General features: G+C 34.2%; 1 protein-coding gene across 3 annotated transcripts in view; it reads right to left on the bottom strand.

Annotated features, from left to right (window-relative positions):
• The window catches only part of LOC120350637, a 194,187-nt gene extending 180,233 nt beyond the window's left edge, over positions 1-13,954 (bottom strand). Inside the window, exon 1 of one of the 3 annotated variants that reach the window (XM_039425035.1) lies at positions 13,688-13,954. In XM_039425035.1, coding sequence (XP_039280969.1) covers positions 13,688-13,746 — 59 coding nt within the window. In that variant the 5' untranslated portion in view covers positions 13,747-13,954. The remainder of the gene's footprint in view (positions 1-13,687) is intronic. The other 2 variants (XM_039425037.1, XM_039425034.1) reach the window with 2 other exon arrangements.
• Between the last annotated feature and the right edge of the window lie 11,468 nt (positions 13,955-25,422).

The raw sequence follows: 25,422 nt of genomic DNA, 5'->3' as shown, positions 1-25,422 counted from the left end.
AATGAAAGAGTATACTCTAACAACTATGTCATATGGTGTATCATCATCGCCATTTCTTGCTATTTGTACTACCCATCAGTTTATTGGAGATGAAGAAAAAATGTTCCCTGCAGCTTCTGAAGCCTTATGGTTTTCTACTTACATGGATGATATAGTTACATCAGTCTCATCAATGGAAGCAGCCAAGCAACTGCGGTCTGAGCTTACTGAATTGTTAAGCAAAGGGAAATTTGAATTGCTGAAGTGGGCCAGCAATCATTCTACCATTCTATCAAATCTCCCTCCAGAGCATTGCGCTATTGATGCAGAAGATTTCACTTTGGAGTCTGATAAAACCATTAAAATTCTTGGCTTCCAATCGAATCCAATTGGTGAACTTAAGAAATTAATGGAGTTTACTCAAAAGAATTGTATCCTCATTCAGGAAACGATGGCAATTGGAGTATGTATCTAGCTTGCAAACCCGAACAAAATGGTACAGAAAACATAGTAATGTTAACATTGGACATATGGCTCTCTTAAAGGGAAGTAACCTACTGGAGACTTGGTCGAATAACGAAGATATTCCCTGGACAGGATGGAGTTGTGAGAGTGGTGGAGGTACAGACTGCAAAGAAGTCTCACTAGGGCTGTCAATATGGTATGTCTCCTCCCTATTGATAATGATAAGGCCTTATCAAAGGGAACTTCAATAAGTTTAGTGGTTTGTTTTTTGTTCCTCGTTTTACATGTGGGAAAGGTTCGCAAGTTGCTTTGTTTCTTGTTTTTATCTATAGTGGTTGTATATAGTCATTATTTCTCGTCCCATCCTCTCCTTTCCGTGGGCCTCCTACTCCTTTTGTATAAGTCTCCTCAATGGCCCCTGAGGAGTGAAGATATTTTCTTTTATTTTCCTAGTTTCCCTAGTAGGGTTCGTTATAGGTGTTCTTTTCTTTTTTTTTGATATTGGAAGTTCTTCCAAGGTGGGCGGAATGTTCAGATGTTATATCAATGTTCCCCTTTGTTGTCTGGCATTGGTGGTGGAGGGGGCAATATAAGGGTGACGCGCATAGCATAATTGCACCAGCTGCTGACTGCCAGCCAATCGAACAGCTCACTTCTCGTAATATCAATTTTTTGCAAAAAGATCTATTGATTTATTGTGATTTATTACAAGTGTCGTCTCGTCTAGTATTGTGATCTGGACCCGGGATCCTAGAAGCAAGGAGGATTTGGACATGAAGGTAAGCCTATATTATTGTGCACTTAGCCATTTAAATTGTTCAACTTGCTACCCGACGCCAGACAACCCCAAAAAGTTTTCGATGTAATTGATACAGTCCACAAACCAGAGTGCTGTTTGATCCAGCCTCTGTCGAATAAACATAACTTAATAAAAGGGATGCTTGATAAACATACCTAGTGCTAGAGAACGGGAATCCAGAAATGACAAGAGAGACAATGAAATAAAGAGAAGATATCGAATATATTGTCAACTCTTACAGTTGAATTCAACAGTTAATAAAACAAAATGAAGCTACATCATGAAAACCGAAAATAGAATCACTAAATTTAGAAAATTATCTCCCAAAAAGGTAATTAGATAGTATCCTACTCTGTCTGCTTTACATTGAAAATGTTTTAGATTGACTCATGAGAAGCCTCAAGGACTCTGATTTCAGAAAGAAGCATTGAAAGTTATCATAGATATTTCTCAGAAGTTAATCATAAATAACTATACATATTTTAAGAAAAGATCAGTATAAAATTCAGAAAACTCTTAGAACATCCAGAACACACTTGGAAACTTTTGAAACACTATCAAAATGCTATCAAATGTTAATCATATCCATTCTGTATCTTTATAATTATTATGAAAGCAGCAAAGACAAATATTCCAGAAAAATCACATCACGGAATTCTACCTTGAAAAACTATTCAAAATTATGTGATATCAAAACAAATTTAGAGAAGGTGAGGGTCCTTGAAACTTCATTTTATCCTTTACAACTTTAAGACCAAAATTATTTCAAAACATTGATTTATCGATAAGGGACCTTTGAACATTCCATATACTAATTCAAATTTTAGTAGTTTAGTAGATTTTAAAATATACATGTAAAGAAAACTGAAATTCCCAGCTGGATCTTTACAGAGAAAATATGGCCTCACATTTCAATGTAAAGATACAACCGAAAATCTACTATTCAAATGAAATAAAAATTTGTAATCTATTAATTCCTAAATCAAAGTTACAATTTAACAAAAAGAGTCTAATTCAGCACCTTTTAATTGATTTAAATGGTTCACGTTTTACACCCCTCCCTTTTTGAAAGTCTATAGTCACTAAAACCCATTTTGTCACATCCGGAGTTCCTGGGACGTTTGTTTAATTTAGAAAAATTTGTTACCTCAAAGCTGTTTCTTCAATTTGAATCTAGGCTCGGTAATGGAGCTCTACACGTCCAGATGGACAGGAGACAGCATACCCCAAGCTTCCAGGACTGCCATCGATTCAGAGGCATCTCAGTGGCTTAAAGACACACGTTCACAAGACATTCATGAACCCATAAATTGATGGACTCGTACATTGATGGACCCGACCCATACTTTGACCGCTGTTAGAATAAAAAAATAAACTAGGATAATACAAATTAACTCAACTTCAGTTATATCATAAAGTCAACCTACTTTAGGTTTTTTTTATATAAAACTCAAATCAATACTTATTACTTTAAAACACAAATAGACATTACCTACTTCAATATCTTGATTTAGTAGAAAATAATCTATTTGTTATCAGGGTCATGCCCTTTATACAAAGAGATGAGTACATAGTATTCCATAATACATAATTCACAAGTTGAAAGAATTACTTCATAATAAGGTCTTTTGAGTATTGTTGTTAGTTTGTTCAGTCTGTTCTCTTACATAAATTACATATAGAGTGTAATTTAAAAAAAATAAATTACATGATGGGTGTTTCCTAAAGAATCAAGAAAGCTTTCCATAAGAATCAGCAGAACAAATAAAATCTCTCGTATAACATAAAATACGGTCATTTAAATTTAGGTTAATAGCTTCCTCTTCAAAAATAATTTAAAATCAAGAATATTTCAATTCCTCCTTATAGGTACTCCACATTTCTACATATTACACTTGAATGTATCTATCACAATAAATTTAATACTTTGATGGGAGCTTTCATCGATAATAATTTCCTTAATTATATTATAAATCTATGACGTACCTTTAGTAGCAGTTATAGGAGGAAAATTTCCATTGTAAGGTGACAATTTGATATCCTCTGTTCTTAATTAAATCATTTACTGAGGCGGAAAAAACTAGAACATGCTATTGGGACAGATGGTTCCAGAGCCAAATACTAACAAGCCTAAAGCTGGCATGAAAGTAAAGATTAACACAAAATACTGAGACTACATTATTCAGTTCTGCTAGCGACAATGGACAGACTCTGAATGAATCCACTTCGCTTCTCTTGTTTTGCCGTGGACAGCTGTAAACGGCCTCACTAAATAGGAACCTAACCAATGTTAACTGTGATTGGCAGTTACTATTTTATTGGAAATATTCATCACAATTTCTGCCAATAGAAAGGAACGGTACAACTACAATTTAAGATACATTCTCCCACCAAGTGACAGCTTTTTTCCAAATCCCTAACCAAATAAGGCATGATTGATAATCAATCGGACACAAATTCCTTGCCTTATAAGGTCATGAACCAGACTGATGCTCCAGGAAAATCATTGATTCTCTTAGTACCATAACTTCTATGCACACACTAACAGAGTCGACACAACACAACACAGAAAAGCAAAGCAGCAAAATAAAGTTTCATAACAGGCTGACTTCTCATGATAATTCGCATAATCCTCATTTGGAACATTGTATATTGTTAGACTTGTAAAATGTTATTACTGTAAAGTGGTCTAGAAAATGAAATTTTCAATTTTATTTTGAACTAGCAGGTAACCAACCCATGCTCTGGACGGCTCTTATTAAAAACTTGAAACTTGACCTACCTAAATCTTGAATTTGGCATATGCCTATAACCTCGGTAAATGAAGAATCTATATGCAAAAATTCAAGCTAATCAGTCCAGTACGGTAGCTCAGATGTGATAATATGTCATTCGTAAATTTCTTATCCCATATGACTGTGAGCCGATTTATCCTTTATTATATCATGGATGAGACATGTATTTGAAGAAATCAATCATTGCATTAGTTTGCTCCCTAATCATCAATGATTGTGTGTCTCTAGTTTGTGTAAAATAAGTTGAGACTTGGCCCTCCATCCGAAGAAATTACAGGGTTGCCAAACCATGTAAAATTGCAACTTTATCAAATTTGCAATTCAACATTAGAATCGGATGTAGAATATCATCCCTGAGAGCATAGTAGTACTAAAAAAGCTTCAGGGTTGAGGAATTAAACAGAAATTCAAATTTTATGATGGAATTGGAAACATCGCTAAGATTTGTTTTTGTTTTGAATATCACATCTTTTAGAATCATCGTATTGTATAATAATTCTATAAGAAATTAACGGGAAAAATGTTTACTTTTATTAGTGTCTGGATCATTCTTATCCGACTTGAAGTTATTTTTCAATTAATGATTATGTTTGTCAATGTCAAGACATTTCGAGCAGAAAAAATAAATTTTTGGCATCCTAGGAACTGTTTTGTTCAAAAAGATAAGTAGATGGTGAAAGCAAGAGAGATCCTCACAAATACCTAAAATAATTTTTCCAATTGTCGAATGTACTAGGAAGAGTGTATTTTGGCCTCTCAGGAGTTCCAAAGTCAAAGATAGGGGCTGAAATGTGTGCCATCATATGCTATCAATAGAAAACAAAATACAGAATGATTGAAAAAATCTGGTGTGGCACACTCACACAACTTTCCTTGCCATTATGAAAATTGATCGATTGATGCTAGTGTTCACGCGCATCTCAAGTCCACTATTCAAAGATCCAAGCCAGCTGGTGACTGGACAATAACGCTGCAGACACATGAAGTCTGCTATCTCTTCATAGTGAATGATTTAATAGAATCAACACTTGCCAACCGTTTGCAAATTGGATAATCTTATTTTCTCGAACTTTTAGCTTATTTAAAATTTTAGGTTAAAATGCTACTGAACATTAATTGTAGAGATTTTTATGCTGAATCTTTTCCACTTGAGATTTTTTGTTTGAATTGTCTCCTACGGCTGATAATTGGGAATCTAAAATCAAACTTTGCACGGATCGGGCGGAGCTCCTGAAATTTTAAAGCTATGGGACTAGTGGCAGTTGATAGAACTAATCAATGACTTCTTTAGGTATGAATTTGATCAGAATCATTGGAGCCGTTTTCACGAAAAACATGGTTTTGGACAACATTTTTGCAATTTCAGCCGCCATCTTAGCCGAATTTGTTTGTGTCAGATCCTTATAGGGGATGGACCTTAAGAGCAATGTTTCAATTCGGAAAAAGGGCTGAAACAGGCACTTTGCTCTTGCGTGTTTTGGATGCTATTTTCCAACTGATAATCATGAAAATGGTACCAGTTTGGTTATCTAAGGATTTGGTTACCTCTTGGTACCTAAGGATTTGGTTATCCAGCGTTTTACTTCCAAATTTTGATATCACTTACCAAAGTTTTTCTATTGAATGTCAAACTCTGCCAAATTTTCTCCAAGTTCATCAGATTTAAAAGTCATTCTATAGTTGGAAAATTAGATTTTTGAGGTAAGGCGCCAGATGTCCATATCTTCATGAACAATAAGGTATCATTTTCATGAATATTGGTTGAAAAATAGCGTCCGAAACACACAAGAACGAAGTGCCTGCAAAGTACTTAGCATGGAGAGAGCTTGAAATTGGTACTTGTCTTTCGAAAAATGTGGTGGACACACTAATACTACAGTACCAAACGGCTATGAATGTGAGTAGGCCTACACATACAACTGTATGCGCGTGAAAAACTGGTTTTCTGTCAAGCAAACAATTGATTGTTCTTGTTTAATAAGATATTGCCACAAACCCATCTTCTTGTCTGCACTATTGTGTTGTATGTTATATACTATATTCATATAGTGCTATACTGTATTATAGACTACTATAATATGCTTATACAGTAGTTTGACATCCATATTATTATCTATTCCCATTTCATTCCAATATCACATGAAATCTGTACTATATTCTATTTGTAGAGTGATTTGGCAGATAGAACAAGTAAGTTATTAGATAATATGAATAAATAATAGTAAATGCCTCAATGAAAATTTCTGCAATAAAGAAATACATTTAGTATACTGTAAGATTTCCAAGATAAGCCAATTCTCTGTTCACTGGTTTTTTTCCATTTATAACTTTCTTTGAAGTGATAATAGGGTACAAGTATTCAATTGGAAGAAAGGTGAAATGCAAAAACTAATGTAGCCTACAGAATGACACTGTACATTGTCATTGTTCAGGAGTGGTGATGGGGAAGACTGCGTTCTTGTAATTGTAGTGAGGGGGAGCTTCCAATAGGGTCAATATTGTAATGAGTGACAATCTTTCTGTTTGGAATGTTTTCTGAATTGTGCTAATACAGTCACAAGTACTTTGCTTCTGAATGGTTTTGGGTTTAGGCGCCTGCTGGCACCTGCGTGATAGATTCTATTACATTCATAACACCAGAAATGAATTTGATTGTTTAAAAATAGAAAAATAGACAGTTATCAACTGGTCATTGTTCAGCTGTGTAGAGGCTGTTGTACATATAAGGTGATCTGCACTTGTTTTGGTGAATCAGGAATTAGGTAGGCCTACTACTCATAATATGTGCTATCCTATATTAGTAGTTATCGTATACTCCTGGTAGCAGCTCCGTGAACTTGTACTGCACAAATCCGGAAAAATTTGAAAAAATTGACAGTAAACTATGTTTTTTTTGTAAGCAGAATATCCAAAAATTAAATCTTGTACAAGCACAGTTTTTTTAATGCATTTGAAGTCGTAGTCAAGGTCATTTTTCAATGCTCATTTCCCTATGCTAAGAGTTTGAACTTGTAGTGCACATGTCAGAAAAAATCCAAAAAAAATAATACAATAAACTACGAATTTTGTGTCATCTGAATATGCAAGAATTGAATTTTGTACAAGCACCATTTATTTAGATGCTTTTGAAGATGCAATGTTTGACATATATAGAATCATTCCTGACCACGAATGAATTTTGTACTAGCATAGATTCCACGAAAAAAATTTTCAAAGTTCAATATTAGTCATTATAGTACTCTGGGGAATCCTTGAGTCCCCACAAAAGTCGAGAGAATCGCATTTCTTCTGTTATTTTGGACTGAATGCAATGTTCAACATATATAGAGTTATTCGTTATCACGAATGAGTTTTGTACAAGCAGAGTTTTCACGGAAAAAAAGTTGAAATTTCAATATTAGTAATTATAGTTATCTGGAGATTTCTTGATTAATCAACCACAATAGTCAAGTGCATCGCATTTCTCATGTTATTGGATCCCTGACACACTAGATCCATGGAGATAGGAAATCCTGCTCATATTGAAGAGGCAAGGGAGAAGAAATTGGAGAAAAAGAAAAATTAAGATTGCAAAACAGGAAAGTTCACTTTCAAAGAAACATTAAGCTGTTCCCATAATTCTCATTTAAAATTGTTGATTGCGAATTTTATGAAAACTGTTCCCTTTACAGAAAATTTAGAAGAAACAAAAAAGTTAGCAAATTTTATCAAGATTGCAAAGATACCTTATTTATTGAGATGATTATTATTATTATATTATTATTATTATTATTATTATTATTATTATTATTATTATTATTATTATTATTATTATTATTATTTATTGTAATTTATTTTGATTGAATTGAATTTTATACAAGGAGGAACAATGAATTGCTCAGTTTGTGATAATGATTTACCGATTGATAACGACTACATTGTCTGCAGCAGATGTCAATCCGGTCTTCACTATGGCTGTTCTGGAGTCTCTAAAAATACTTGGAAAGCAAAAGGTAGTCAGAAAAAAGGAGAATGGGAATGTTCAAAATGCAGATCTAATAGGAGCAGATTAAATAGCGTCGAAGATGAACCTACAGAACCCACTTACATCGCGCTTAAATCCATGATGGAAAAACTGTTTGCAAAACAAGAAAAAGTGATCAATGAGAAAATGGATGAAATGATGACGATGATCAAGAATGTCGAAGAGAAAGTAGGAGAAATGAGGAAAGACATCGAAGTGATTCAAGGGGATTCGGCAGCGCTAAGAAAAGAGTTGGAAGACTTGAAAATAACAGTGGAGTGTGAGCGGCAGTATGCAAGATCGAGGAACATCATCATTTCAGGTATACCCTTCAAAAAAAATGAAGATCTAGCTCAAAGCATCACTACTTTACTGGGAAAAATGGAAATAGATATAAGAACGCAAGATATCTCAACTCACCGATTGCCAGCAAAAAATGAAAACCATAGTCCTGCTATTCTGCAACTAAACTCGAGAGCGGTCAGGGATAGAATCATCAAAGCAGCAAGGAAACGTAAGCCGGATACTGGATTAATTAACCCTGATCTTCCCAAGAAGGCAATATACTTCAATGATCACCTGACGCCCTATTTCAACACACTGATGATGAAGGTAAAGGAGATTAGTAAAAAGAAAAATTATAAATATGTTTGGATGAACGGTGACAGAATCATGGTCAGAAAGGATGAACTTTCCATAGGTATTAGGATTATAAAGCTAGAAGATTTAGATAAAATGATTTAAATAACACTTAATGATCATTGGCCAAATAAATTATCTATTTTTTACAGTCAAAATTATCAAGTAATCTAATAAGATTATTTTCACTAATATCTAGAAACAAAGAAATTTCTATACATTATTCTTAGTATTATTATCGTTCTGTGATTGTAGGATACTGTTGTTATTATTTTTTTTACAGCCTACAAAAATATTAATTTAATAAATAGTCTATTGTTCTTATTTCAATTTAAAAACAGTAGAAATTGGTAAAATAGAAAAAATATAATATTGTAAGTAGATTCGGTAGATAAGATTACTCAATTAAATAACGATGATTTAAATAATGATGAGGATTTCAAAGTGTTTCAAAATTTAAGTCAATCTAGAGATTTTTTAAAAAAAAAGAGAATCAATTAATGAAGTGAATATTGTTAGCATTAACATTAGATCATTGAGGAAGAATTGGGGTTTTTTGAGAGCAGAAAGTAATGATATAATTAATGAGATAGATGTTTTAGTTCTTAGCGAAATTAATATTAAAAATGAAGAAATCAATTTGTATGGAATTCCAGGATTTGTGAATTTAATGAAATGTAGGTCGGATGGAAGAGGGGGTGGTGGAATAGGAATTTTCTATAAACAATGGTATGAAGTAGAACAATATAATATAGAATTTGAATCGGCTGAACTGGTTGCTATGAAACTCTGTGGTAGGACTGTAATACTAATAGCAATATACAGACCTCCTAATCTAAATGTGAATCTTTTCAATGAGGAACTAGACAGTTTTTTATCATCTGAAATAATAAAAAATGAAAAAAACATCGTCATAGTGGGAGATATCAACATATGTTACCTAACAAACATGTACGGGGCAAACAATTATATAAATGTGTTATACTCTCATGGCCTATATAACAGTATCCAAAAACCAACAAGAGAAGAAATCTATAATAATACATTGGTATCAACTTGTCTGGATCACGTTAATTTAAAGGTAGACGAAAGTAGCTCCTATATTTCCTTTTTAATTGAAAGCAAGGTTGCAGACCACTATTGGACAGGAGTTAAATTACTGAAAAACCACACAGATGAAGATCAATGTTCTATAGAAGATGAACATAAAGCTATTATATTAACAAGGAAGGTTAATGAATTGATTCGAGCTGAAAATTGGTGGCCAATATTAGATTTAAGAGAACCATCAGAGATTTATAACGAGCTAGTTAGGAGGTTCCATAGCATTTATGATAGGAGTATAATAAAGGTCAAGTTAAGAGCAAATAATATACATAATCCCTGGTTCAATGATAGTATAAAGCGAATGATAGAAAGAAAAAATGAGGTTTGGAAAATGGTTAAGAGAGACAAATATAATATAGATCTGAGAAATCAATTTAAAATTATTAGAAACAAGTTGACTGACTTGATTAGAAAGGAAAAAATGAATTATTATTTTAGAGTGTTTAACAATAACTTTAATAACACGAAGAAAACTTGGGAAATCATAAATCAATTTGTTAACAAGAAGAAAAGACCAGCTCTAAAACAATCAATTAAGGCTAATTTTAATTTAAATGAAAATAATCAAATAATGAACTTAACAGAGAGTTTTAAAAGGAGCTTTAAAGAAAAAATAGAAGAAATTACAACAGAGATGAATGAACAACATTTTGATTTGACCTTGAACTTAACAGAAGGGAACTACACAATAGGTAATAAGATGAGTATGTATTTTCAAAAAATGAAAGAACAACACCTCTATAGTATTATTGGTAAACTTAACAACAGATCATCTGCTGGTCCTGATAAGATCAGATCACTAGATATAGTAAATAATATTTTCTATCTAAAGCTGGTACTTATGCATCTATTTAATCGAATAATTGAAACAGGGAAGATACCTCAAAGCTTAAAAGTAACGTATCTCAGACCTATCTACAAAAACGGGGTAAAGAAAAGTGTGGATTCTTATAGGCCAATAGGATCGATTTCAGTAGTCATGAAAATCCTGGAACACTTTATTAGTATGCAATTGAATCAATACTTGACTAGACATAATATAATAAATGAGGCACAATACGGTTTTGTTTCAAAAAAATCAACAATAGATTTGTTAGAGAAAATGACAGACGATATCTTTGAGGCCTTAGATGATAATAAATTTGTCATAACAGTAGCAACAGACCTAACAAAAGCGTATGATCTAGTGAATTATGAAATAATGCTGCAAAAAATAAAAAAAATAGGCATTGGTGGGAATTTGCTGAAGGTGTTTGAAAATTACTTTGTAGAAAGAAAAATTCATGTAAACATAGGTGAATATGTTAGTACAGATTATAATCAAATATGTGGATTGATTCAGGGCAGCATTTTATCTCCTGTTTTATTCAATTTGTATGTGAACGATTTAGCAAGTCTCAAATTCAGAAGCAAATTACTGCAGTATGCAGATGATAATATTCTATATATGGTACACACTGATCTGAATATATGTATGAGATACATGCAGGAAGACTTGAACTTAGCAAATAAGTATTTTTTCAATAATGCTATCAAGATAAATTCAAAAAAAAAACTAAAGTTATTATATTTAGAAATCATAGAATCAATATCAATATACACAACCATAGGTTAATATGCCATAAGGTAAATTGTCTTAGAGATAGGTTGAGAAATGATTGTACATGTCAACAATTAGAGTTCAATGAAAGTATTAAACATTTGGGAGTGTTTTTTGATGCAGACATGCGATTTGGTTCACATAATGATAGAATTTTGAAAATTATGAAGGCTGCTCTGTATAAGTGCTCTAGAATTAGCAGGTGCTTTCCAATTAGTACTAAAAGAATAGTCTATTTTTCCATGATTTGTAATGAATTATTACTGATGTTTATAAATTTGAAGGTTATTTGATTGTGCTTCTGTGTTGTGTTCGTTTGTGTAGTCTCTAGTCTGACGGCTACGGCCATCTGAATTTCGTTACTTGTGTATGAACAGTCAAAGAATTAAAGAGCGACTCAAGTGATGAAAATCGGAACTTACTGTATGTCAAACTCTCAAGAATTTCCTCATTGTAGAATAAATACAGTAATGATTGAATGTGAATATATTATTATTATTATGTAAATGATTTTGACACTCCTCAATTAGCTATAAGCTAGAGGAGTAACTAAAAGCACTGAGTGTATTATGATTGTAATGTAATTTGAAGGAATGAATAAATTGAAATTGAAATTAAATTGAAAATTGAAATTATTATTATTATTACTATTATTGAGATTGGTCGCAGAATAACAGAGAAATTAATCCTTTTCGTACTGCATGCATGACAACTTTTTACAATTTAAACATAGATATCAAATTTTAAATTCAAATTGTATTTAAGATGAAGCTTCGAAAGTCGGTATGGCTTCATATGCCATACAGCTGATTTTACAATGTTTTTCAGATGATCTTGTTTGTCTTGTAAAAGTATGATTGTATGAGAGAAATTAATTTCTCTGTTATTCTTCGACCAATATTAATAATGAGGTATCCTTGAAATCTTGTTAAAATTTGCCAACTTTTTTGTCTCTTGTAAATTTTCTGTAAAGTGAACGGTTTTCATGGAATTTGTCATTAAAAAATTAAAATGGCCGCCATTTTGAAAATTAACATCAAATTTTTTCATTTTATTTTTTAATGTTAAGTCTTCATAGCAGGAATATTCATGCCCAATTTCAGATCAATACTGTATTTGGTTCTTGAGATGAAAATTCCTGAGTGAAAAACATAATGACAACTATAAGGATAACCACTGAGTTTTAGATATGTCAATTACAACATTTGTGGTCTCCCATCATCCAGGAACAATACCCTGAAATATTCGACACTGCCTCTGGAATATCCTGTATATTGGGTCAATTGAGAAAAAAAACTAGCAATATTGCTAATACTAGGATTCGAGTCAGCTGCTCTATAATCTTATCACCTGGGCAGATCTAGCATTTACTTATGAATATTGGTTGAGTTCAAAGCCACTGATCAATTCCATCGGGTTTTTTTTCAGTAAAAAACCTGATCACAGATTAGTGATCACAGATGAACCACAGAATGAAAAGTCGACTAGTATCTTGACGCCATAATTCGCCATCTTGAAAGAAAGTGAAGCATTGTAATAAAGCAGTAGTTTTTATTCCTAAAAAGATGATGCAGTCATGTGTCGTGGTCTTGGTGCACTCAAATCCTGGTTAGATTGATACCTTTCATTTTGTGTGTATTCTGTAGCTGAACGGTTGCACATGAGTCATGACTGACAGATGTTTCCCCTGTTGATCATATTTTCTTAACAAAACTAGAACTTAACCTTTTACATTGTAATCAATAAAAATGAAAACCACCAGGTGATTGGAGTTGTTTTATTTTAAATGTTATTAAATTTATGTAATCATGCATTTCTCTGCTCCCAAATACATCATAATGGAGTACATTATTTGTAAACAACATCGTATTCAGCCATGTCTGTTTACATTCAGCCATTCAGCTACTCTATTTACGTTCTTTTCCATCAGTGGGAAGTTCAATTAACTGATCAGTGAACGAACCGGATATGACTTTTTTTTTCTTATCAGTTAGACTAAAGACCTTGAAGAGGTATAAACGCACAATGCAGAGGTATAAACGCATATTTTTTTGTAATATTATAGATCACAAAAATCTTCAAGATCTTCAGTATGTAATAATCTTCCAGGCTGTCCCCTCAATGGCCGATTTCAATTCCAAATAAACTAGCGCTGCATGTGAGTCTATGCATCGTTCAACGACCAAACAGTGCTTCGTTCAGAGTCACGTTCACTCACTGGTCTCATCCTTCACTCACCGATCAGTGGCTTTGAACTCAACCTTAGTTGTTGAAACTGATAGATAACTCGAAAAACTCACGTCAATAAACAGCTGACTATATCTTTTGATGAATAACTCTGTCCAATCTCCAACTTCATCCCAAAATCCAGTTCAATTCTATACACTTCGTACGGCTCTCGCAACGAATAGCGTATGTCTCTTCTGAAATTTTGGTCCAATTCTTCCTGCTTTAAACTAAAAACGAAAGATGTTCAATATCTTTATCATTGATGAAAAGCGTTTCAAAATAACGTGGATCAATTCAAGTATTGGATGGAGAAGCACCTGACCCATACCGTAAGTAATAAAAGTGCAGGAGACATTTAGAATATCGATAGATTGTATGGTATGAGATGTTGTGGTATTTTTCCATAATTGAAAGAATAAGACTTTGATATTGACTAAGACTATTTATCCAATAACAACAAACTTATTAGTTCAGCTGAAGATGTGGTAGGTTTTACCATGAAACCTGGTTCTGAATTATAAATTAATTTCCGAATAAATAAAAGTGGTATTGACAATATCAAAGTCTTATTATTTCAATATTGATAGACTTACTTTTATGCATCAATAATGTTTAAAATAAAACTGGTACTCATATACGAGGATGATATTTTTTCAAACTCCGATCACATATCAGCATTAAGACAGAGTTGAATAGCAGGGGTTAGGGGAGATTTTCACAGAGTTGAACAGTGCGTTCTCTCCACCGAACGCCCTGTGGTCAGATCTTCAATAAGTAATTATTGTTGTTGAGTAAACTTATAGACCCTGAAACGAGACCGCGAGTCTCCCATCAAGTGCTAGTTGCATGTTAGCGTTATTCGCTTTTGCAAATGAATAAAGGCAGTAGTTCAGCATACATTCAGCAAAGAATCATTTAAGTTCATGCAGAAAACGTTAATAGTGATGATTATCTCAGGAAAATTCATGGCGTCAGCTAAAATGACTTCCAGAATCGATATTATATGATCCGTGGCAATTCGGCCTGAAAAACTGGTGCAATTTAACGGCTTCTTTAGTTAGTCAAAAGGGATATTTTCGATCACCCGTCATATAAACATGACTTGGTCATTTAAGTAACTTATACCGTTCCCCCCAAAGTGAGGGGAACATAACTTGGAGGGTGGCGCTTCCAAACTAATGAGAAGCAGGAGCTCCAAAACAACATTAACTCATTCGGCGGCAACATTTTATGAACAGGATTTCGGTTTAGCTGGTCCACTGGTATGATAAATGCCTGCAAGGCGGTTTATGTTGAAAAATAATCATAATATGTCTAAGTAACATTTAGTGATGAAACTTTTCTTCTATAACATTACATTCGTCTTTTTATTCATATTTGTATTTTTTTCTTCATTCGTATGGCAAATCGGAGATTAAGGAAAATGATCATTGTACAATACACTGGGAATAAAACGAAAACAGCTATTATAATAGGCGTGAATAATAATAACCAACCAAACTATAGTCAATTAACTAACTGAAAACAATAGCTATGAAATAATTTGAACTGGAATAAAATATACTAGAATTCGATACCATCGAGGTAAAGTCTTCAGCCAAACTATCAATTACATCATAGTCACGGTAAATCATGAACGTTGTACTTTTTTTATATTCAATGATACATTGCTATCTAGTTTAGGGACAAATGAGTAACTTTTTTCTGTCCTATAATACTAATAAATACTTCATACAAGAGAATCCTCCATAGGGTCTCCTATTCAAATTCTAATATTAGTACACTGCTTATGACTGTACTACACAGGTGGGTTTCACTCATTTCCACTGCTCTGCTTTTCACTGAACACAAGACCCTTGAATCAGCACTAGACCAGTTCAAATGGCTTCTTCCTTTTCAGCCTCCCAACCAATCTTTCATTCCCCAGCAGCTGGATTGCTTCGATGTTGTCGTGTTGGTGGAGTCGAGCCTCATGCTTCTCTGCATGCCTCTGGATTTCGCTGCATACCAGGTCGACTTGCAGGTCTCTGTGAAAGTCGCTGTTTCTGATGTACCAAGGAGCATCAGCAATGTTTCTCAGCACCTTGTTTTGGAAGCGTTTTATGACTTTGATGTTACTGTCTTTTGTACTCCCCCAAAGTTGTATACCATACGTCCATACTGGCTTTAGAATCTGCTTATACAGGAGTACTTTGTTTGGAATTGACAGGATGGAGTTCCTTTCAATCAGCCACCAGAGTCTCTTGTATTTTATTCCCAGCTCTCCTCTCTTCTTCTTAACATAGACCTTCCAGCGAAGCTTTGAATCTAAAGTCATACCTAGGTACCTGGCATCATTGGAAAATGGTACTATTTGATTTTTAATGGTTATTGGTATGGGTTGAGCAGCCCTCTTGTTGGTGGAATTGATATGAACTGATTTTGCTTCATTGAGTTTAATCTTCCATTTTGTTGTCCAGTCTTCAATTTTTCTGAGAGATCTTTGAAGTTTTGCTGTGGCACTTTTGATCTTGTCATCTATAGGTAATATTGCTGTGTCGACAGCAAATTTTGCTATTGTATTATTCTCGAGACATGGTAGATCACTTGTGAACAGAAGATAGAGAATCGGCCCCAAAACACTCCCTTGTGGTTCTCCTGCTTCTATTTCTCCTAGTCCAGAATAAGCATCTTCATGGTTCACACTGAAGTATCGTCCAGTTAAATATGAATGTAAGATGTCTGTGAATTGCTTTGGAAGTACCTTTTCAACTTATTGATTAGTCCTTCATGCCAGACTCTATCAAAAGCTTGACTCACATTCAGAAATGCTGCAGAACAAATTTTTTTCTCTTTCAATGACCTTTCTATTATATTTACAATCCTGTGTACGTGATCAATCATTGAATGTTTTTTCATGAAGCCAAATTGATGATCTGGTATCAATTTTTTCCTTTCAATAATTGGAGTCAGCCTTTTCAACAATACTCTCTCGAAAAGTTTCGACACTACTGGAAGCAAAGATATTGGCCGATATGATGAGATGTTGTGAGGCTCTTTTCCAGGTTTTGGGATCATTACCATCTCAGCTACCTTCCACATGCAAGGAACATATTTGAGTTTAAAAACGACATTTATAATATTAGTTAATTCCACTAAAGCTTTCCTTTGTAAATTCTTCAATACTACTCCTGGTATTGAATCGAATCCTGGTGCTTTTTTTGTATTTAATTCTTTTATTTTTTCCTTCACTCCATCCAGTGTAACATGTCCAAACTCTCCGCTCTCCTGAACAAAATCCTCTTCAATTTCTAGCTCATCATGATTGTGTCGTTGAAATGTGTTCACCAGATGATCAGCAAATGCTTGAACTTTTTCTGTATTGCTTCTAGCCCATGAGCCATCCTGTTTCCTAATTGGTGTTGTATGCTGAATTAGTCTTTTCAATTTCCTGGCTGCCTTCCAGAGAGAGTTGTCGGTGCTTTCTTCTCCTGTTAGATTTCCTAGATGATGATTATTGATTCATTCTTTATTTGTTGGATTTCTCTTCTGAGCTGCTGAGTTGAATGATTAAGTTGCCTTTTATCTTCTGAAGTTCTTGTTTGTTGTCATTTTTTCCTAGCTCTCCTTTTCCCAGCTATCAATTCCGTCACTTCTGCTGGATAGCTATTTCCTACAGTTCTTTTCCTTAGTTGTGGGGTGTTCCACCAGGCTGCCTGTTGCACGTCAATGAAAATTTTTTCCAGTTCTCCATCGAGCTGTTCCATGCTTCTCAATGGTACATCGAGGATTATTTTTTTCTTCCAGCATCTGTTGAAGTCCTTCCCAGTCTGTATGGGTATTAACAAGCCCTGGCCGTTCATTCTGTTCTTGTATATAGTTTCACTCAGCTGTAGAAGAATTGGAGAATAGTCAGAATCAAGGTTGAAACTTTCCTCAATACTCAAGTAGTTGATACTCACATTTTTAACTAAGAAGAAACTTATTAGGTCTGGAATTTTTTGCCTATCTGAGGGTCAGTATGTTGGTTTTCTGGTAGAAATGGTCTCACAACTTGTACCAAAATTAAATTCTCAATAGTTAACTACAATTTTAATTCCATAATTTGAATAATTATAATTGAATTTTGTCAGTTTATAGTTCATAAAAGATTTATACTTTGTATTTTGTTTTGCAAGTTGGCAAAACTGATATTGAACAGCTGAACTGTCACCCTGTACTCACGACTGAATGCTTCGTCACTCACTACTACATTGGATTTTTTCATTGTCTGACTTAAGATTTGAGAAATGGTTCCTTCTTTTCGTTCTGTATCTAATTATCTTCCAACATGATTTAATATTGCCAAAATAGGCTTCGGCCTTCTTTACTTTTAATGTTTTGATTGAGTCTATTTTCAAAACCCAGATGGGCTCTCTGATTCATGTTAAATATGATAAAATTGAAGATATCTTAAAACACAACCTGCTTGTACAAAAACTATTGGACCATGGAATTTGAGTAAACTTGACTAAACATCATGAAGACACAACAGAGTAAAGTACCTACAATATGATATATATTTCTTCTAAATTCCGGTAAGCTGCATCATGAAATTTCTACATTATCTTCAACTACAATCATATTCTCTTCTCTTTGAAAATCAATAACTTGGAAATCTTCCAAAACGCCGAGTGAAATATTAAATGGGTAGCGCTACTTCCTAAATTCATGAACTCCAAATTAAATTCCATATCAATTTTTTGTAATTATTTGTGACAATCATGGTTTCTTCTCGATCTTCATATTTGTCTTGAGGAATATATTGTTATTTCCTTGACTCTCCCAGATTTCGAATTTTATTAACCTGATTTCATTCATGATATTGAGCTGTTGACATGATCTGCTGATTCTGGGGTCCATTGCATTCTTTCTCTTGTTTGCAAGTAGTTTATTATTAAACTGGTTGTAAAAAACTGTACTCCATAATAGCCTTATAGAGCTCTCTGCCTTTCGTGGTTGATAACGTGACCCCCGAAAAAATTTTTTTTGCATAAAAATCACCTCCAAGAATGAATTTTGTACCAAACATCTCAAAAAAACTTAGTAAATATGAATTGTATGTTCTGGGACAGAATGCACCAGACTTTCCAACCTAACCTAACCTAGCCTAACCAAATTCGAGTTCAAGGTCGAGGTCAAAGTCAAGGTCAAGGTCAAGGTCAAAGTCAAACTTTGAACATAAAAAAAATATGAATATAAGAAAAAATGAAAAAAATAAAAATAAAAAAATTGAAAAATTAAAGGAAAAAATTGAATAAGAAGAATTGAATCAAATATAAATAAAAATAAATATAAAGACTTCCCACTCACTCTGGAGTGTATATATAGCCCACTCACTCTGGAGTGTATATATAGTGAGCATCAGTCTGTTCAGTCAAGAGCCATGAAGACACATCACCTGTTCAGTTCTAGATTCCACACACAACACACACACACACACACACACACACACACACACACACACACACACCACACACACACACACACACACACACACCACACACACACACACACACACACACACACACACACACACACCACACACACACACACACACACACACACACACACACACACACACACACACACACACACACCACACACACACACACACACACACACACACCACACACACACACACACACACACACACACACACACACACACACACACACACACACACACACCACACACACACACACACACACACACACACACACACACACACACACCACACACACACACACACACACACACCACACACACACACCACACACACACACACACACACACACACACACCACACACACACACACACACACACACACACACACCACACACACACACCAAAGGAAACAATTCTATGCACTCTTAGAACTTCTTCTCTCACATAGTTATGATATTCAGTCTTCAGTAAGAAATCATTCTCTCAATAGCTAGTTTTACATTTTATGTGAATAGTTCATATTGAATAACATGATAAATTAGAAGGACTTGAATCACGCCTTCAGAGAAACGTATATGCTTCAACAATGATTACTTGGATTAGATGGCAGAAGAGGAAAAGAAAGAGAACTTGGATTAACATTGCTTGCTCATGTTAATTAATTCTCCGGGAAAATTTTGTAAGGGAAGATGCTAGAAGCAGCAGTTCAAGCAATATCTTACACGATTATTATGGCTGAGATTTAGCAGATGCTTTGTGTAAATCGATGTTTTTTTCATAACTTACACCCTGCCATGTATAATTCTTGAGAACTTGTGAAATTCACGAGAATAGTAATTGGTAAGCTTTGTGGAGTTTTGGAGAGCAGTAGGCTTACTTTGTTATGTTCTACCATAGAAAAAGGACGTTATTGAATTAATCATTATTAGTTTATTCATGTACAATCACATCATTGGTTTTTGGTATTATTCACAAAGCGGACATCTTCTAGAAAACAAGAAAACATTCTATGGAATAGTAATTATCATTAAACGAAGATCCCAATCAAGACTTCCGCTACTGCAAATATTGACAACATGATTATTTAATTGGGATTTTCGTTTAATAATAATTATTTATTCATTCGCATTTGAACAAATGCAACTTCCAATTTATTTCCATCTGTATTCTATGAAATAGTCTCCATTCATTAAAATTATCATATTCTGAGTATGTAGTTTCCCAATTAATACCAGATAGAATATTGTACATGTTGTAATCTTGTAATACTTCAAATTTCTTAAGAAGAAACAAAATGTGACATTATTTCCATAAAACGTATATTGAGAAATGAAACAAAAGAAAATATAATAAGAGCAATGAATAGATTAGAAATAATTCAAAGCAGATAATTTTATTCATTTTCTAATGCAGCAATGATGATAAAATCTTCGAAATTTTTCCTCAGGCTCCTTATATATTATGAGAGTATATATTATAGAGTATATAGAGTATTCAGAGTATATAAGAGTATAGAGTATATATTATAGAGTATATAAGAGTAAATAGTAATATATTAGTAGAGTATTAATAGTTTCATTTCCTATATTACAATTCTTCATGAAGAAATAATTTGTGTTTGAAATTGACTTTGTAATTTAATCAGAATCATTGATTTCTCACAATATTTAAATAGAAATGCAACTGGCTATAATGAGATACATAGTCAGTATCAAAAGTCAGTATCTGGAAGGTCACTATCTTTTAGAAAAAACGGGTTTGTGATCCTTGTATGTTATAAGACAAAGCAGATTACTTCATTCATTTTCTAATGCAGCACCGATGATAAATTGATGTATGGTATGTAGAAGTATGATAAACCAGGCACCAGAAAACTGAGTGTTATTCATGGAAATGTATAATTGAATTATAAAGACATTTTCATATATTTTCCTCTATACTTTCATACTGGCATAACTTGAACCACAACTATTACTTATTTCAGAAGGCAGTGGAAAATGTAAACAAAACAAATGTCAACAATAATGCTCTCCCATGAAATCCATATTTAGTAAAAAAAGAATCTATATAATATAAAAACCTCCACTAATCAATCATCTGAAATGAAACATCAAATCGAGCTCATTCCAATAAATAATGAGGGGGACATCACCTGTTGACAAAATCGTTTTTACAGGAACAAATAAGCTTTTCCAAGTGGAGAAATTCCTACTCTCTTTTAATTTTCCAGTAATTATAAAATTCATGTATCATTTAGAAACCTTTTAAGGAAATTATTCAGAACACAATATTTTCATTGAATCTATAATGATTATTAATTGATCGAATAGTTTGATTAGGAATGTAATGGATTATATGACAGCTCAATGAGAGTTGTCGAGAACTGGTAGAGAGAAATGAGTGGAGGTTTAGCAAGTGAATGAGCAAGTTATATTAATGAGCATGAGTAATATAAGCATATCATCTCCTTCGATTTCCTTGAATGGAAGACATTCTCAAGGGATAGCTGAATCTTATTTCTCATTTGAATAATATCAATAATAGAATACATTGAGCTCTTGTAGTTGCATTTGTCTGCTTGAATTTGTCAGATGAATTGACAGATTTTCTCATGTTTTGATGCTTCGAGTGATTTTCAAATGAAAAAGAGTTATTGAAGACAAATATCATGTAACAGTCAAGCTGAAGGATGGTGAATGTTTTTCCATAGCTTTATAATTCATCGTATCTCTGTGAGTTCAACATTCTTTGAAGAATACCATGCTGAAAAATGATAACTTTCTGAAATAGCATCTCCACACAACTCTCCGAGAAAAATCTTTTAATCTTTCTCCAATGAAACTTTCTTTCATGAAACAAATAATAATGAAAAATTATGAAGGGAAATAGATGTATCTTTGAAAAGTACACTGGTGAAAAACGATAATTTCCTAAGATGGTCTCTCTTTAATGATAATCTCATGATACGTCTACAGCAAATTGCAAGAAACCTAGCCGAATGCATTGTTTCATTGAATTCTCTTCAGCTCGATATTACATTATTGTTCTTCATCAATAATTTGAAGCTAAATTTTTGAACTCAAGAAATAAGCAACTTGACACAATCATTGTACAATGGTGAATATGTAATACATTGATTTCAATTATCAATATACAGAGCTATTCTGTATAACTATTATTATAACTATTCAGAATATTTAACATCTGAAACATAAGAGAAATCATCTATATTTAGAGGTTCGTCAATAGGAAACCAACTTGAGATAAATAAGTAATGTCAATAGGTTTTCAGTACTCTTCAATAGCTAGTCAATTATTGAGAATGCTCATTATGATTCAAAAGAGGGCAAAACTCCAGCCGAATATGAATGAGATTTGAGTCTTTCACATTCCATATTTTATAAATGAGAATTACTCCCACTACAGATGAAGTTCACGTATGTTAATTTCTATCATATAACACAAGTTCAAAAATACAGTCGAACCTTTGTTTAACGAAGTCGATTATCCCAAGAAAAAATTGCTGCTGAATGGTATCCATTATTGAGAGGATGTTCTGTCAAGAAAACTGTCACGATCTTATGGATCTTGTAATATGGTATCTCGGCGGTAAATAAATGAATATGGTACATTCAACATATCATCACAAACGTAGGTAGGGTACCTATTCCAGTAATTGTAAAATTTATTTATAATTCAGAAACCTTTTAAGGAAGTTATTCAGAACACAATATTTTCATTGAATCTATAATGATTGTTAATTGTTCGAATAGTTAGATAAGAAATGTAATGGATTATCAGTGGGGCTCCAAGGCTTGTGATGGGTCCAAGTCTATTTTTAACCTTGGGCAGGACAATAGATAGTTGGAAAGGGTTAGCTATTGTTCCTAGGTCTATGAATGCCCATTGTTGGTGGCTAGTATGGAAGTTGGACCCAAAGGTAATTTGTCATCCAAATAGTACACGATTTGGAGTTATATGGAGTACTTGGCTACACATGCATATTGACAAGTTGACCTATGGATTTAGGAGTTTAAGGACTGTGATAATAATTGATCATTTTTACTAGTGCTATTACAAAGCCCCCCCACCCTAATCTATCTTCACTCACTGATACAAAATTACACAGCTTACTAAATTAAATATATATATAATTTAAATATATAAAATGATTATTATGACAATTACTAATTAAGCTTTTGAGTTGATTCTTCATCAGTGAGGACTGTAAGCGAATCATGATTTATTTTCACGAGAATAATTAAAGCTTCCCTAGATAATAAGTGAATATTGTAGCTAAACAAAAACACAAATAATACAATTTCAATATTATATTCAAAAATGGATTGTTTTCTTCAAAAGAGAGTTACGTTTAGTCAAGCAATTGAATCAGTTCATCACTGATACTCTGATTCGAAGTTTGGATCTTGTAATAAATTTATCCTTATCTATAACTACTGTCACAAAGTGAATTTTTGTGACGGATGGAGAGCCGTCGTCCAGCGAAAAATTAGCGAAATTATTCTATTTTAGAATAGGAATAGGATCGTCTGCCGGATATATTTTGTTAGATTTGTAGTTGTGTATATGCATTATCACCATCGCCGTCAACCCCTTTAAATTAGCAGCATTCGTATCATCAAAACGATAAGCGGCTACCGAGTCGGGTCACTATCGCTCTTCATGAAATTTCTGGAATAGAAATATTGTTTACCGGCCTGAATTAGTGTAGCAATTAATATCAGTGTCATCATTAGCTGCACCCTTATCATCAGCACTAGTGGATTCAAACCCTGTCACATGACCAGTGGCGTGATCGTCTTTTCAGACTCCCATTGGTCAGCAAGCCCCTTTTCCCCCGGCCTCCTAACTTTCAGCGACCCGGTGTTGCTTCAAGAAGACCTGGGAGAGAGGCAGTTGTTCGGTGGTTGAGCGTGAGATCGGGTCGCGAATCTCCTCTCCTTACAACGTTACCGACACTAATTATTATTCTATCTTGTGTTAACGTAGAATATTGTAGGTCGAGTTCCGAACAACTCGGAGTTAGAATTACCTTGTGGGTTTTCTTTCTTGTCAGCTATTTTTTCCCGAATTCGTATCACTGGGGGTGAACGAGTTATTCTTGGTTTTGAAACCTGTAAGGGATCTCAAGTTTGTGCTACAAACAGTTGAGTGGGGAAATTTAGCTAGGCTCTCAAGTAAATTATATTTGAGGGCTTAATTCTTAAGTCTCGACTCTGTCGCTTCACGACGTTTAAGTTTAGTACAGGAATTTGTTTGCTATTCTCCATATTTAATTCTGCAGTGATTCAGGTAACTGTATGTTAGGACTGGTCACTTGTGTGCATTTCCTCTTCTGTAATAAGGTAATCTCAGTTTTTAGGGATGTTTATTTCCTTATTTTTCATACTATAGAGTGGCCCTGTATTTTAAATTCGCTTAGCAGTTTCTGACTTGCTGTAATTCCAAGTAGGAACAGCCCAATCCTTTCCTAGAGAACTCAGGTGCAGCTTGAGCTCGTCCTCGCCGAGTTTCTAGACTGCGGCATCCTTTCTCTTTCTCTCTCTTAACTTTCCCTATTCTATAATCCTTCTAGCTCTCAGGTACACCTTGAGGACTTTCTCGCCGAAGTTTCTAGACTGCGGCATCCTTTCTCTTTCTCTCTTAACTTTCCCTATTCTATAATCCTTCTAGCTCTCAGGTACAGCTTGAGGACTTCCTCGCCAAAGTTTCTAGACTGCGGCATCCTTCTCTTTCTCTCTCTTAACTTTCCCTATCTATAATCCTTCTAGCTCTGAAGTACAGCTTGAGGACTTCCTCGCCGAAGTTTCTAGACTGCGGCATCCTTTCTCTTACTTTCTCTTCACTTTCCCTATTCTAAAATCCTTCCTGCTCTCAGGTACAGCTTGAGAACGTCTTGTCGAAGTCACAGACTGCGACGCTTCCTGCTCTCAGGTACAACTTGAGAACGTCCTTGTGAAGTTACAGACTGCAACGCTTCCTGCTCTCAGGTACAGCTTGAGAACGTCCTTGTCGAAGTCACAGGAAACATGCGGAAGCTTCCTGCTCCCTAGGCAGCTGCGAGAGAACGTCCTTGTCGAAGTTACAGACTGCGACGCTTCCCACTCTCAGGTGCAGCTTGAGAACGTCCTTGTCGAAGTTACAGACTGCGACGCTTCCCACTCTCAGGTGCAGCTTGAGAACGTCCTTGTCGAAGTCACAGACTGCGACGCTCCTGCTCTCAGGTGCAGCTTGAGAACGTCCTTGTCGAAGTCACAGACTGCGACGCTTCCTGCTCTCAGGTACAGCTTGAGAACGTCCTTGTCGAAGTCACAGACT

Source organism: Nilaparvata lugens, chromosome 3 (assembly GCF_014356525.2).
Source record: "Nilaparvata lugens isolate BPH chromosome 3, ASM1435652v1, whole genome shotgun sequence".
NCBI lineage: Eukaryota > Metazoa > Arthropoda > Insecta > Hemiptera > Delphacidae > Nilaparvata > Nilaparvata lugens.
Note: the sequence above shows the minus strand (reverse complement) of the source record. Positions and strands in the feature narration are given on the sequence as shown.